Source organism: Glossina fuscipes, unplaced genomic scaffold (assembly GCF_014805625.2).
Source record: "Glossina fuscipes isolate IAEA_lab_2018 unplaced genomic scaffold, Yale_Gfus_2 112, whole genome shotgun sequence".
In the NCBI taxonomy this organism is placed as follows: Eukaryota; Metazoa; Arthropoda; class Insecta; order Diptera; family Glossinidae; genus Glossina; species Glossina fuscipes.
In genome coordinates this window covers 1,818,484-1,834,853 of record NW_023998455.1, presented here as the reverse complement: position 1 = coordinate 1,834,853, position 16,370 = coordinate 1,818,484, and the positions used below count along the sequence as shown (strand labels likewise).

The 16,370-nt window shown below is 34.3% G+C and overlaps 3 protein-coding genes across 4 annotated transcripts; 1 reads left to right on the top strand and 2 right to left on the bottom strand.

Annotated features, from left to right (window-relative positions):
- Positions 1-741: 741 nt before the first annotated feature.
- On the bottom strand, positions 742-2,508 carry LOC119639489 (E3 ubiquitin-protein ligase TRAIP-like). Of its 2 annotated transcripts, XM_038036897.1 has the most exons (3): positions 2,463-2,508; positions 2,198-2,334; positions 742-2,139 (listed from the first exon to the last, which is right to left on the bottom strand). In XM_038036897.1, the coding sequence occupies exons 2-3, from the start codon at positions 2,329-2,331 to the stop codon at positions 822-824; spliced, it is 1,452 nt and encodes a 483-aa protein (XP_037892825.1). In that variant the 5' UTR covers positions 2,332-2,334; positions 2,463-2,508; the 3' UTR covers positions 742-821. The 2 variants fall into 2 exon arrangements, with proteins under 2 accessions (XP_037892825.1, XP_037892826.1); XM_038036898.1 differs by lacking the exon at positions 2,463-2,508 and having other exon boundaries at positions 2,198-2,339.
- A 9,883-nt stretch (positions 2,509-12,391) lies between these two features.
- Positions 12,392-14,120, top strand: LOC119639356 (solute carrier family 35 member B1 homolog). Its single transcript, XM_038036666.1, has 3 exons — positions 12,392-12,767; positions 12,870-13,334; positions 13,546-14,120. Exons 1-3 carry the CDS (start codon positions 12,563-12,565, stop codon positions 13,911-13,913), a joined length of 1,038 nt encoding a protein of 345 aa, XP_037892594.1. The 5' UTR covers positions 12,392-12,562; the 3' UTR covers positions 13,914-14,120.
- Positions 14,121-14,230: 110 nt separating this feature from the next.
- LOC119639238 (putative E3 ubiquitin-protein ligase UBR7) lies at positions 14,231-14,487 on the bottom strand. The gene has a single exon (XM_038036521.1). The coding sequence runs from the start codon at positions 14,477-14,479 to the stop codon at positions 14,231-14,233; it is 249 nt and encodes an 82-aa protein (XP_037892449.1). The 5' UTR covers positions 14,480-14,487.
- Positions 14,488-16,370: the final 1,883 nt, after the last annotated feature.

Here is a 16,370-nt window from a genome sequence, read left to right as displayed (position 1 = left end):
TAATTTGATTCATCAACGTCAACGTGATCAAATTTCATCAACAGATCTCAAAAGTCATAGCTTTTACATGGGCAGACGAACAATGGACAGACGGACAGACAAACTTAGATTAACTCAGAAATGGATTACGACCTGTAGATTGAAAACAAAAAAAAAAAGTTTAAGCAATTGCAACCAAAAATCGACTTGTAATTGCAGAAAGAAAATAAAATATTAAACGAGAGACTTGACTATGGTTCTACAGAACTGGTAAAGGCAACCTGTTAAATACGAGCAATTGTCTATTGAGGATAAAAACTTAGAAAGCTTCATTAATCAATTGAAAGTTGGTATAAAACGCGTGTAATTACGCGTGGATTTAGACAACAACAAAAGAAACAAAAACAATTATTCAATTATCATTCGGCTTTTTATAAATAATAAAAAATTGACCCTTGGAATGGAAACCTTAACCCATTGACATAGTATTTCGCTCACGTCTATGAAGAAGATACATTTTTAAATGATTTTTTGCATGAATTCTGTATTATTGTAATGCATCACATAGTGTATTTCTTTCATTCTCAATTGTATACAATTTGTATTTTCTCAGATGGTTGGAATTTCTATACAAGTTATTGAGAATATACACATTAATCTGGCATCGATCAGGCTTTTTTTTTAAAACCTATCTATTCATCGTAATCTAACAGCGTAATCCTTACGACGTTGCACTATTCTGTGATATGCCATATGTTGATAAAAGTTTATTTATGAATTAATTAATAATTAAGAACACAGGAAAATGTTAATAAAAAATTGATTTAAAATACATGAAAACATTATTCAAGGCTCAGAAGGAAGGATAGACTAGAGCTACTATCAGAGTCAGTTACCTCGTCATTGGAATCGTTCTCCAGATCCTCCTCCTTCTTCTTAATGCCACCAGCTTGCAAGCTTCGTAGCATACTAACTGAACTTTTAAAATTTTCTTTATTTTCTGCGCTCGAACGAGCCAAGTCATCCACTTGTCCTCGATTTTCTATACATAATTGTGGAAGTCCTGTGGACCCTTTAGTCCCATTGTTATTGTGTAAAGCTTTTATTTGACCTCTCTGATAGGCAATGCTAAAGCCAAGAGTTTTCAATTTCTTTTTAGCGTAGCATAACAGCGAATAAGTATTTTCATTCATATATTCACTGATTAATACGGAACCATATTCAGGATGATTCTTTACTTTTGACTTATTTCGAAGAAATTCGATTTTTAATTGCAACGTTTTAAATTGCACTTCTAAACCAACTTGATTTTGCAAGAAACTTTGATTCGTCGGACGTTGCTCATGTACGCGTACATTGTATACATCATCAACGGACAATTGGATTTCAATTGCGGCAGCAAAGGCTACGACTACATCAGCCAATGGATAGCGTACATGTTTCGAGGGAAAACGCTTCAAAACAACGCTGGTAAAATAATTTCGGGTCTTGATACTTAATTTATTTTTAGCAAGCGTTTGCTTTTTTTCCTTTTGACCTTCTTTCTTCATGGCATTCTTCTGCTCTGGTTTTTTGGCATTATTAGTGGTAGCATTATTAGTAGAAGGCGTCGCTATAGAGTGTTCTTCTACTTTGGTAGCACTATATTGATCAACTAAATTTTGAAGCTTGATTTTTTCAATGGAAAGCCGCATTGAATTTGAAACTTCTACATGCAACTCTTTGGTAATATGTTCAAGTTTTTGTTTCAATATCTTTACTTCTTGCTCCAATATTAAATTCGAATCGGTTGTTGGTGTTTCCACGTCAACTACTTCTTCCTTAAGTGAAGATATTTCTTTTGTTTTATCAGCAATCTGCAGCGATAAACATTCATTTTGACGTTCAATCTGAGCATTATCGTCCATGATTTCGGTATATAGCTTTTGTAAAGCCAAAAATTCTTTTTCAATATCGTTGTCCGTAGACACCTCGGCTCTTAACACTTCCACTTCTTCCTTAGTTATATTATACTGCTGTTCTAACTGTCTAAGTTCTGTTTCATTACTTTGCAATTCCTCTTGAAGTTTTTCATAGACATCGTTCCTGCTCTCATTAAACTTAAGGAGCAATTTCTGCATACTTTCATATTGAAATCGGCATTGAGGGCATACTGTTGATCTGAAAGTAATAAATACCAATTAGTCCGCATGCTTGGACGAACATTGTCCACATTCACCTAGTACCCCATTCCTGGATGCAAGCATAATGAAAAACATGGCCGCAGCTAATGCTACGTACTTCATCGCCATCTTTAAAATTTTCCTTACATATGGAACACAAAGCAGAAGGCGCTAAAGACATTCTTAACATTCGCTAAATGGTCAAAAAGGAAAAAGTCAATGTCAAGCTGTACCACAATAAGAAGCTACAGCTATTTAGAAGCATAATTAATCCAACGGCAACTCGGACGTCGTCTTTTGTTCCCTCAATAACTTACTTACTTTTCAATATTTACGCTCGACCATATATCCCAAACTTAAATCGAATACTTTTTCTTCCAATTTAAGACTTTGAAGTGAAATGTATTCGTTAAAATAGCAACGAGTTTCAAATTGGGGAGAAAAAAACTTTTTCATATCATGAATTACTCTGAACTAGCAGCTGTCCATTTAATAACGAGTTATCTATATTTTAAACGAGAGGAAGGACGTGAAATTGACAACACGTAAAGTAAAAACTCATTTACGTGGGGCTCTCAATATCGCTGAAAGCAGTAGAAAAGGCACAAAGTTCCATTTGTTTCAACCTTAAATAAAATCGTATATAACTTTTGTGTTAGTGAAATAATGGCGCATTACATGGAAGTAGATTAATAAACAATTCGCTGATAAAGAAGAACAGCAGCGATAAAGTACAAAGAGGAAAATTATTTGAAATTCGGGTGAATTTTCCATACCCACTAACGTGATGACTGTGAACACTGAAAATGATGTTTCTATATTCTGCAAAAAGAGGTGGGCGTATACAGTTGAAAACATTGGATGATAACCGCATTTCAAGAAAACCTGCACCAAAAATTTAAAAGACAAATACATTCGATTTTCGTTTCAACAAAACCTACAGCAAAAATTTATAAGAAAAATTCTTGTGATTTCGTTTCAACAAAGCCTGCACCATCCAGTTTTTAGATCTGATGATTATTATGACCGATTATGTATCGAGCATTCTCGAAAAATCTTCACAAATATCGACATATCTTGTTGTCTATGCTGTGCATGACTTTGCGTACAAATCTTCGGGGGACGCTAATGTAATGTTTCGCACATTGTCACGTCCTGAGGCCATTGATCAATGCAATTACGCGAGTAAAATAGGTCCGAAAATATTAAGATTCTACGCACATACATTTGCTCCTCCGTATCCATTGAAAAAATTGGATCAATTTGCTGCTCAAGATTTAGGAGCGGGAGCGATGGAAAATTAGGGTTTATTTACTTGTCGAGAAGCTGCGATACTGTTCATTGAAAATCTATCTTCAGAAACTAGTAGACAACGTATCCCTGATGTAATAGCTCACGAGTTGGCCCATCAATAGTTCGGTAATTTAGCGACAATGAAATGATGGTCCGATTTATAGTTGAATGAGGGTTTTGCCACCTATATCGCAAGCTTGGGCATAGCCTTTTTAAGTCCGGAATGGTGTTCATTAAATGAGGAGGCTTTAAATAATACCTTGACAGTTTTCAGGCGCGATTCCCAACTCAGCAGTCATCCAATTTCGTTACCGATTGAGAGTACTCGTCAGATTGCCGAACGTTTTGACGCCATTTTGTATAACAAGGGCGCGGTTGCTCTACGAATGATTTATTTGATACTTGGTCAAGATGCTTTCTTTCAAGGTATAAGCTCGTCTCTAGGCTTCATCATCAATTTGTTGCTAATTGGAAAAAACCGGGTACAAGAAACTGTCACCAATGTGTCATAATTTTAATAGAAAATCGTGCGGGAAAACCAGCAAAATGAAGGTAATTAAATTGTCTTATTGAATTAACTTAAAAAATGTTACTTTCTTTCTTCTATTTTAGAACAGAAAAAGTCCATAAGGAATGTTTCGAAGGAAAATCGTGCGGAAAAACCAGCAAGCTGAAGGTAAAAGCATTATTATATAAATATATATATAAATCTCTAATTTCCGCCAACCACACACTCTGCGCTCAAGTATAAGCCCGCTCTGTTATAAGTAAGGAGAATCAGGCTTGGATAACCGCAAATAAAAGTTGATCCAAATATAATAAAAATGTATTAATAAATTTTTTTTTGTTACATCCATTTGTATTTAATTTTAGACAAGTATAAGCCGTTCGGTAATGTCGCTCATTACCGCCTCATTGCTTCCACGTCCTAAGGTATTTATAATGTTACATAGGTACATTTATAAATTTCTTATTATTATTCTATTTTCGATTAGAATAAAAATCAAGTCCAGCTATCCGGTCGCCGCTTCATATCAATTTATTCACTTCTTTTCATCTTATTTTAGATTAAAAAACAAGAAAACGCCTCCACGCATCGCTTCAACAAAATGCGTTACTTCCTTAGGCCAAATGGCAAGTTCTGATCATCTTTGTGTACAAAATTTATTAATCACAATATTTTTCTTTTGCAAATCTCAATACATGATACATGTTATGTATCATTATGAATCTATATATTAACGGGGCGTTTTATTTATTACTTATTATTGTAAATACTATTGTAATTTTTAATTAAGTCTATAATGGTGTAGACCTAAAGGGGTGCCAGCCATTTAAAACAATTGACAACGCGTGTACTACGGTACCTCATGGGTGGCGTGGAAAACCGTCCTCGTAGTGTCAACAATTTCATTGCGTGAGCTAATATATACCTTACATTCCAGAAAAGAGGGTTACTGCCGCCCGATGTGATGGAGTTAAGTTTGATCAGATCAGATCACTTTCTGGAGAAAACCGAATTCTTAATGGGGTAAGTGCTGAAGAGATTAATTCCACGATCCAAAACCATTTATTGAATAATGAATGGAAGGAGATGCTATAACGTCGCAACCGTTGAAGAAACTTGCACGGAGGCTGACTTATTAAACAAGTAAATGATGAAAAGAAAAAAAACAATTCAATTGAATATGAATTAAAACCATTGTAAAGCAAGTATCGAAAATAAAAGGCGTTTCAATAAGTGCACGGAAACTTGAAAGAGATGAGGATAGCAAAGTTCTCAATTTAAAAATTAAAGCCAGAAATGTTGAACTATCCGATGATCGCTTTGAGGCGTTGAAGAGAAACGAATCTATTTTTAAATTCTGCTCACATTCGCTGTGAAGAAAGCGTCAAGAAATGTTTGTTATCCATGTATGGATTCGCAATACCTTAGAACAATTTTAATAAGATAATCCTGAATAATTTTTGAGAATCAAATGCAAGCAAACTTTAAAATCCATCTAAAATGGATAAAAGACTATTTGGTAGCCAGGAGGCACGAATCATAGCATGTCACATCTGTCACATATGCCTTCTCCATACGAGCATTACGATTCAACTCTCTTGACTCGACTTACTCTGCCTTCCGCAAATATTCTGCTTATATACCCCTCCTTTACTAGCTACTTACCAGTTCTTCACTTCATCTCGATATTTTTGTGTTAATCTCTTTTTCCACTAAATTTTCTTCCGCTTGTCGCCAGCTGCGTCATGAATGCGTGTCTGGTTTTATCATTGTTGGAATTTGATTTCATAGAAAATCGGCTAATTTTCATGCGAAATCGTTTTATCAAATGTGGAATTTTCGTAACGGTACACACATAATGCAGGATCAAAATCTCTTGTGGATTTTAATTTAAAGTTTGCTTTCATCTTCGGCACATTTCTGCTGAGTTTTAGTTAATGCATCCTTCTGACAAGATTTGGATCTCCAACACTACTTACTGCCTCCAACACTACTTGCTGCCAATCACTCTAAACACGCCTACCAGCGCCTTTAACCAGCTCGTGTAGAACCTGCCATGACAACAAAAACACCGAAGAAAGATTTAATTAAAAAATTACCAGGCCAATGCTATACATGCGTACCAACTTAACCACTTATCTCCCCTACCCTCACCAAAAAGCATAAAAATTGTTTAGAATTTTACACTGTTCACTATCATACAACCACAAGGGAGGAGATCTGTAATCTCTAATAAAGTGAAATATCACTGTAAACTGCTTACAATCAAAACGTTACGATATCGTTTTTACATTTTGCCGTCATCCCTTAGCAGCTCATTACGGTATTGACGAAAATATTTATTAACATACATATGTGCCTACCTTAGTAACGAAAGCGTACTACTTATCGGAAAATTTCAATCGGTATAAATTTTGATTTAAAAGCCAAAACGATCGTATTAAAGATGATATCGCAACAGCGCCGTTAATGTCCTACGTATTTATAATTAAGATATTATGCGATTAACTCGCTATACAGTGCGGCTTCGTTGCCAATATTTAATGGCATTCATGCCATTAGGCATTGAATTACAAAGCATGGATATGCTAAAGATTTCTTACTTTGACGAATGACGTAAAGAATTCATTTAAAAATTCGTTTCACTTCAAACAAATTTCTTATGAAGGGCATACGCGTCTCAAGGTCGGGATAAAGTTTTAATTGAAATGAATTTAACAATCGAATCTGTATATGACGAGATGAACTACATTTTTATTCTACCATCTCTTACGAACCTTAATCGTACCGATCGATTTTTGTTAACGCATTCAGTCATAGATCACTCCGCAATTAGTTTAGATAACTTGTATTCGCAGGAGTAGTCGACTAGACAAATGATCACAATGGTCGCGGGTTCTAATCCCAAGTGCGATAGAGTTTTCAATACAGACGAGCATACCATCTGAGTTACACGGCGGCATTCAAATCTGTACTTTGTAAATTTCATTACAAAATATATAGATAAGAAATATATAAGTAAATAATAGCTCGGACAACTTGTTTTTATTATCTACTTAAAAGGTCAACCAGACTACCTTACTATGTTTTTGAAAGGGTAAGCAAAGGTCGAGGTTTATTATTGCGGTTAGGCAGAGTAAGGGAACAATGTTCATTAGACTGCCTCTGAAATGGAAATCTTCACACAAACCACTCAGGGAAAGTTGCCTACTTGTGTGCAATGACAGAAGCAAGCGAGGAAAGAAAAAAAGCCAGGCAATCGGCCGCAGTGTAATGGATGTGTACCCAGTCGGAAAATGTTATGCCTTTAGTGATTGAGCACGCAGTTGAAGTGGGTGCTTTGGGATTTGAACCCACAAACACTCGCTTGGTACTTTAAACTTCCTTACCTGCTCAGCTACTTATGCGGACACGTATTACTTAAATGAAGTACATTCCTAAAAACTCATACTACTCAGAAGAGATAAGCCAATGTATTTCAGGGAATGCCTTAAGTTCATATCGATCAACAATAAGTCTGTCTCGTTTTTCATTAGATTGTTTGTCCAAGCCTAAGTGGTGGCAAAATACGGCACTTTTTTCACATTGTTGTAGAAGTTGTTACCTATCGTAGAAGCCAAGAGATAAGAGGTAAGAAAATTATATTCGATTGCGACTGACACTTTTATATCCATCATTGTTTTCCTATGAAAGATTAAAAAAAGGGAAAAAGATAAACTTGCGTATTGCATAACATTGGATAGGCGTTGCTTTTTGTAGAATAATTAAGTGGAAATTTATATCGTACATTATATATTGCACTTAATGAGCAACGAGCAAAAAATGGAAAGCAGAGTTGTTCTCAGTGTTGGTTGTATAGACGTGTGGATGTTGTAGGCTTGCGCATTATCAGACCTGCAAACTTGTAGGCGATATGCTCTAACTTGCGGACGAGGAGACATTACTACATAGTTTCGTAGACAGACAGATGGACAGTGAGACATGCTTACGTGCATTCTGAATTTAAAACTGGCCAAGCATTTATATACTTTATGGGGCTTTTAAAGTTTACTTTTGCATTTCACAAAGGTATTGAAAAAAAATTAAATCCTGATACATTCTGGGTAGTCGAGAGTGATGTTGGAAGCATGTTTCCAGTTGGGATGGAACTGTGTAAAATGCCCTTCGATCGATATGGCTCATTTTCAACATCAATCTGTATGCAAGAACTTCCAATCTTTCTGCTAAATTTAAAGTCGATAACTTAATTTTTGCGTCCAAGAAAATCTTTACAACAGACATTACACCGAAGGAGAGGCGGATAGATGAAAATGCTTAAATACAAAAGCATATTTGTTATGAGTGTCCGCATACTAGAACATGTCCAAAGCATCACACGACGTGATCTAACTTCCCAAAAATTTTTTAGCTCTCATCTTCCATCGAAGAATACTAGAAATTATACTTTCTCTCCCTCTAAGGGCTTCCTTTCCATGATAGTCCCGATATGTGTTGGGATGTTAGGAAGACGGACGGACGGACAGACAAACATAAATTAGTTCAGAAAATGAACAGAAGAAATCAAGAGGACGCACGGACAGACAAATATAAATTGGTTGGAAAAGTGATTCAAAATCTCAAAAATTGCGAAGTGCAGAAGAAAACAAGAGAGAAGGGCGGACAGACAAATATAATTTGGTTGGAAAAGTGATTGAAAATCTCAAAAATTTCGAAGTGTAGGTTGAGTAGAAGAAAACAAGAGGGACGGGCGGACAGCCAATGTTTGGCATTGGTTAAGAAAGTGATTCCAAACTGGAATAAGAAAAAGTGAAGTCTATCTTAAGACATGGTAAGTATTAGTGCAATACAGCTGGTGTAAGGAATAAAAGTGTTTTCCACCGAATAAATTTACAACAGCCATAAAAGATTACTTATCTTATTTGTCCTCGAGCAATACCTTCCAGAATGTGCTCTAATGAAAAAAAAAATGAAAAAAATTTCATTGTCCTTTTAAGAACATATCTTAAAAAAAACAATGTCTTTTTTTGTATTAAACAAACAAGCTGATAACTTTTTACTTTGCTCCCGTCAAAGTATTAAAATGTTTTTTTAAAGAAAAAATCATTTTTCATAAAAACTCGATAAATATGACTTGAGTACATATTCTGGAGAGCAATTATTGACGCTTTTTAAAATGTGTCTAAAAAAAAAAAAAGAAAAAATATTTAATGATCCTTTGCTTACATGTCACTAACTATAACAATAGGATGCAACTTAAACGCAATAATTTGAACAATATTTTTTACTTTTTTATTTTTGTTTTTTCTCGAAACAAAACAATTAAAGAAGAGCGGAAATAATTTGTTGGTTGTTCTTTCCCATTTATAGCGGGAACTATGAAAAATAACAAATTGTTGTTCAGTTAGAGTTTGAACGGTTTACACCCACCCACAATACATGGAAATCATCCCTCCTGTCATTTTTATTAATATTGCACGTCATGTAGGGTTTTATCGGTAAATATCATAATTTTAGTGTTTTTAGTATATTATACCCTACACCACTTGTATATTAAATATGTGCGCACTTATGTAACACCTAAAAAGACTTGACATAGACATACCTTTAAAATCGTTTTCCGAATTTATCTAAACTTGTCTGTCTGTCTGTCCGCCTATTGTCAGTCCAAGTATATTTTTGTTGAATCTACATGTTGCAATTTTCGATATGCTTTGGCCCAAAGACGACCTCTAGTGAAAATGGCTTGAATCGGATTACTTTTTCGATCACTCGCCATAGACCACCATTTTATTTTGTTAAGTCGTTGTAAGGAAAAATATTCTAATTTTTAGAATTTCGCTTAGCAAAGTAGTATTTCAGAATTCTGAATTGGCGTAAAAACTTTGAATTGGATGGAGCAATTTTTTGGATCCCTTGGACCACGTACGTTTACTATATGGGCCCCATTAGAACTCTAATCCGAAAAACAAGCTCTATATCCCAAAAATGTCTAATTTTTAATATTTTGTGGTGAAAATTGTTTCTTAGCAAATTAACCTTAGGGTATTTGGATCACGTAGACAAAGGGGCTCCGATGAACGCAAGCCCTTCGATGGCGACAATATCTCATTTATAATGAAAGCATAATATGATCTTTTACGTATGAATTAAATTTGCCGAATGTGGATCAGCAGGGTTTTCAAGAAAATTATGCATTTACATAACAAACGTATAATGTATCGTGTGGTACACTCCCACGGTAATACCAAGAAATGTGCATATACACGATTGTACGAGGTCGCATCAAATAAATATATCCCTGATTAATGAAAGGCTAGGAGTCATGACTATTCGTTAGAAAGGCTACGACTGTAAAAATGGATATGAAAGCTTGGAAATTGACTTAGCTCTTAGTTAATGGCGACAAATCGTCTAAAATTTCAGAGTAACACGAAACTCGTTCCGATCGCTTAACTCAAGCGCTTGCAATTAAAAAGAATATTTTAATTTTTTTTTTATAAAAAATAGTCGCGATGTTGAGTATCAAAAATTCGTTCTAAGACGCACATATATTTAACTATTTTTTTGTTTTTATGTTTTAACTCAGGTGTTCAGCAATGTATACGAATTGAGACTTTTTCCTATAGAGCGCAGGTTGGGTAAGAATTAAATATATTTTCACATGTAGACATACGTGCATCGTGCAATATGTCCTTCGTGTACAGGTAATAAAATTATTGGAATTTTTTTTAACCCCTTTTGACATTCCACCTTTAACATAATTATCGGTCAATAATGTATTTAGACCATATTACCATTTAAGAGTGCATTAAATTTATGCGGACGTACGCAACCGCCGGAAAAACTTGAAATAGATCCATCTCTTCTTAGAGCGATCGATTCAGAATCTTTTTCTGAATCGATTTAAACTTGTCAATTCATCTGTCTTTCCGCATTTTTTTATTCAATCCGAGCAAACGAAACTTTTGAAAAGCTTTGTCGAAATTTGGTACTGTGTCAAGAACGAAATCTCCTGAGAACGGATTGGATCGTCTTAGACTATATTCCAATTCCAATTCATTCAAATATTATTTCCAATTTATTTGTAACTGGGTGAAGAATGCGCTAATGTTTTTTAGAATAAATTGGAAAAAATTGAAAATCAAATTTATCGTTACTTGTCGAGATGCCAGTAAACCGATCGGGACCATCCCTGACAAATATATTTGAATAGCGGGCGCTCCGAAATATCTTCACGAGATCGAATATTTTCAAAAATGGTCGAAAAAATGGTCCGCGACATCTTCTTTGGTTTTTGGACCAAACTTCGAAAACACAACAGAGAGACGGACAGACAAATTTGGGCTCAGAAAGTAATCAAGAAAGTGCTTCTGAATCGATCCGTATAATAAAAGATCGGTCCATGTACAATCCTTCTGGGTGTTGCATATATCCGCACAAACTTTATATATCCTTATACCACAAGTAGTGTATGGTATAATAAGTAAGCAAATTATATTCGGACGTAACTAAATGTTTTATAACAACCATATATATCCCTAAGTAGATTAAAAGAAAAACTAAACTTCCTCATTCAGGCGTGGACGTTGTAGGGGTATCCTTTGACTAACTTAGGACATTTTCAAATTCTTTTACAAGTTTGTAGGCGATATCTCCATTTTTGTGACCGGGACACTACACGTTTTGGCAGAACAGACAGATGGACAAACGCACAGGAAGACATATTTATGTGCATTACGAATTTGAGACCGGTCAAGAACATATATAGTTTATGAAAATTTTGAAGCTTGCTTCTACAAGAAAGAAGAAAGGAAGAAATGACATTTTGGCACACTACATTCAAGTTTTGGTAGGTTTGTATGCTGTTGTTTGTGAGTAATGTGTGAAAAATCAATTTTTTTTTTTTGGAAAACAGAGATATTCCTAATCTACAGTAACCGAGCCCTTCGACCGACTGGGCCCATTTGTAATATCAATCTGCATGCAAGACCTTACAATGTAAAGTATGGCAGCTACGTGACGAAAATGGCACGCAAGTCTTACGCGTTTTTCGACTATCGATTTGGTCGAGGAAGAAAGTTAACTTTCAGATACGCGATTCCCATCCTCATATTGTGTATTGTATCGTGTACCATGTAAAAAGCGGGCAAGTAACCAGTGTGTGTGCAGTATCTAAAATGAGAGCAGGATAAGTCAAAAGTGCATTAGGTATGTTACTATATTTTTTCTTTTCATATTTTAAATTTAATTATTCTTTATTTAAATTTAAATTTTACTAATTTCTCAAAAAAAAAACTTTCTGTTAATATATCCACAGTCTTCTTCTTCTGTAATAAAGCTCATACTCAATGGGAAGTGGTGAATAAAAAGAAAAACAAATAAACAATTATCTGCTAAGAAGAACAAGCATGAATCATATGGCCCGATTTGATTTGGTCGCACAGCTGTACTAATGGAAAACTTTTTATTTGATAGCGAAGAAACATTGACGTGTTCCAGCAACTATAAAGCAGGAAAAAGAATCGTGTCTATATATATAGATATAAAATTTAAGGAAAATGTTATAATAGTAATGAAAAGATCAAATAAAGGCTAAAAAAAGAGACAAGAGAAAAGAATAATGATGTTACCAGAAAGAAGTCGATTTTTTATCTACGCTTTAGGTATATTTTTTTGTTATTTCCTATATGGGATAGTGCAAGAGAAAATTACTCGTGGCCGATATGGCACGCACAAGAATGATGACGGTACAATAGGTGAAAGATTTACATATGCCTTGGCTTTGGTATGGATTCAATGTTTATGCAATTTTGTATTTGCTAAAGGTATATACATATATATATATATATATATATATATATATATATATATATATAAGATATGAAATGGATTTTTGTGAAACGAGTTTTTTTCTATAAACATTTTAGGTCTTCTCACGCTTCAACCAAAAAAAGAAGATAACACACATATAGGTTATTATGCCGTTAGTGCTTTAACTTATTTATTGGGTATGATTTCTTCAAATATGGCGCTGCGATGGGTTTCATATCCAAGTCAAGTTGTCGGTAAATCTGCAAAACCGATACCCGTAATGATATTGGGTGTTTTAATCGGTCGAAAATCCTATTCATGGATACGTTATGCTTGCGTTGTCACTATCGTTCTCGGAGTTGTGCTATTTATGTATAAAGAGAGTAAAGCAAATGCTACAGCGACCGCCGATAACGCAGGTTTAGGAGAATTATTACTCTTTTTAAGCTTATCCATGGATGGTTTAACGGGAGCAGTGCAAGAACGCATGCGTTCATCTAGCGCTCCTACCGGCCTGCAAATGATGTTATCTATGAATTTTTGGAGTGTTCCAATGCTGGGATTTGCTATGATTGTTACGGTATGTAATCGTATACTAAAAAAAATATTCTCTATTTTTTAATTTCGTGATATTTTTTAACATGGTCGCGGAATATTTTTATCATGTTCGCAACTCTGTGTCTCTCTCTCTCTATTCTAAACAAAAGGGTATGTTTTTATAAATATATATTTACGGGTGCGTAATCATATATTAAAAATGTTTTCTATTTTTTTAATTTCATGAATTTTTAGGCGAAGGTAAAGATTTTATATACTTCGCTTCACGTCATCCAGAGCTATGGACTCACATGTCTATGCTGGCTTTATGTGGCTGCTTTGGACAATTTTTTATATTTCTAATGGTGGCCAAGTTTGGTCCGTTGGCTTGTTCCGTCGTAACCACTACACGTAAATTCTTTACGGTACTTTGTTCGGTAGTTGTATTTGGGAACGTTTTAATACCGCGTCAATGGATTGGCGCCATACTAGTTTTTGCTGGTTTATTTGCCGATATGTTTTATGGAAAGAAAACTCATATCCCAGCTATGCCGGCAGCAAATAAAAAACTTAATTTTAATAAAGAAATGGAAGCAGATGAGAAGAAAAAATTATCATCTTAGATCGCCTCTTTTTTTACGTAGTGCAAGTCGAGATAAATGTCTATCATGCAATTTAGTTTAATTATTTACATTTTGATCGATGTTAAATTCCATTTTAATAATTAATTTTATACAAACATTGTACAATAGTTTCAAATGTTACTACTAATCATGATGCAAACACTTTATACATAAATAAATTATAAAATTAATATTTAAAAAGTTATACAAACATATACAATGTATATACGCATATAATGCTATAAATAGATTTAATAAAAAATTGCAAATTATTTTACATAGTTGCGTGGTTTTGTTGCACAGATACAACACATTCATCATGTTATATCCTCCTCGGTTACCACTTTCTTGCTAACCACAAACGTATAAAGATATTCCTTTAAGCGATTATATTCGGTGATCGCATCGATTTGTTGAACTCTATTTATAGAGGCCAACGCTTGAATACCTTGGTCGTAGGCGGATGACTCAGAGGCGGCTCTTCTCATGCCGCGTTCTTCATAACTTTTAGCAGTATCATCATTATCCAAGAAAAATTCCACTTTATCGCTTTTATACATATCCATACAATTCATGCAACAACACATTTGTGCGTGGCTTGGCTAAAAGTACATATGTACTCAAAGCACACAAACGGTGCTTCTTTTTCTTTTTTTATATTTTCATACTCACACTTCAAAATATACTTTTTAAACTTATTAAAAAAAATTCCTATATTTTATATTAATTTATTTATATATTTTTGCGTTCACCTTTATATTTCTTGAATTTATTTGGAACAAATAAAGAATGACACACTGAAAATTTGCGCTTAACGAATATACGCTTATTTTATAAAGTTCTACAATACATGCATAACAAATGAGAACGAATATACGCTTATTTTATAAAGTTCTACAATACATGCATAGTGCTAAATAAAAACAGTTTGATCTTACACATTTTTAATATGGTATGTCCTTGGGTTACTTTTCCCAAAATATATCAAAAATTGTAACGTGTAATTTGATCATAAATGTATATTGGTAGGTGTCAAACAGAGGGCCGGACAGATGGACAGACAAGTTTAATTTAATCAGAAAAGGACCTCAAACCAATCGGTATAATAAAAATTGGTCATAGTTTAAGTTCTTATAGATGTTACATACACACATAAAGAGCATATACACCATAGCATGGCGTAAATAGGACAACAAGTCAAGACAGATGCAGTAACTACGCGTGCATAGTCGAATACGCAATACGAATGTAAGGCTTCAAAGTATGTATGTACGTATTGCTGCACAATTATCTTCGTGAAAGCAACTTTCCATCTCGCCCACAGTCACTTTTTCAACCCATTCTTTCTTATTTAAAACTTTATAAATACCAACATAATCAGAAAGTTTGTTCTGTTTTTCGTTACAGTTTTGAAAGTTGGGACATGTTTGTTATTCATGTATATAAGCATGTGCGAAATGTGTGAAATAGTTTGCCGTCGAGGATATTTTTCATGGTAGAGGATATTAAATAGAAAACCATCATGACATTGTAACTGTCCACGAAGATTAGATTCTGCAAGAGTAGAATTGCTCACTTCTTACCTGCTCACGGCAGTTACTATGCGGGAATGGAAAAAACGCTTTGTGACAAGACTAAAGATTAAGGGAGACGTCTACACGAACGTTTGATCTATTGTCTGGGTACGTGTCTCGGTATGGTGGAGTCTGTTGTTACCTCGAAGTTTCCAACTAACAAAGAGGTGTTAGACAGGCCTCGATACTATGATCAAAATATAGAATATTTAAGTGAAATAAATGACCACGAACATATATGTATTTTTATTGTGTAGTTTTAAGTACATTATATCATCTAAAGCAAATATGCACATATAAAGAAAAGAAATATTATGTCAACTATTGTCTTCTTTTTGTTGTCATCTCCTCCTTCTGGAGAGTCCTCAAATACTACATCCTTTCTTGTTCTTCGGGAGTCTATACATTTTTTACTTCTTTCATCGTATCCTCCGCTTTAGTGCAGCATTCGATTAACTCTTCGTCAGAGACATGAAATTCGTACTGTGACAACAATTTATGGCATGATGTAAATTTGCTGTATTTTTGCGAGCTTGTCAAATTGTCAAAATTGGCTGTTGTCCTTTACACATAAGGCCGGGAATCTTCGTATCGGCCCACACTTTTTTGTAAAACGTTATCTTTATTTGCTTCCATTTTTCGCTAATTGAACAGATTTAAAAAGAAAATTAGGTAAGCGGGTGACTTTCTTCAAATTTATTGTTTTCTTTACTTTTCAAAACTTGAATAAATTAGAGAGAAAAATTGTTTTTTTTTTGACACTTTGAATGCAGTTGAAAAAAATTGTTTTTTTTTTTGACACTTTGAATACACTTAGAAAAAATTGTTCTCTTGACAGTTGGATACACTTTTTTTGACAATTGAAAAGATTTAAAAAAAATTG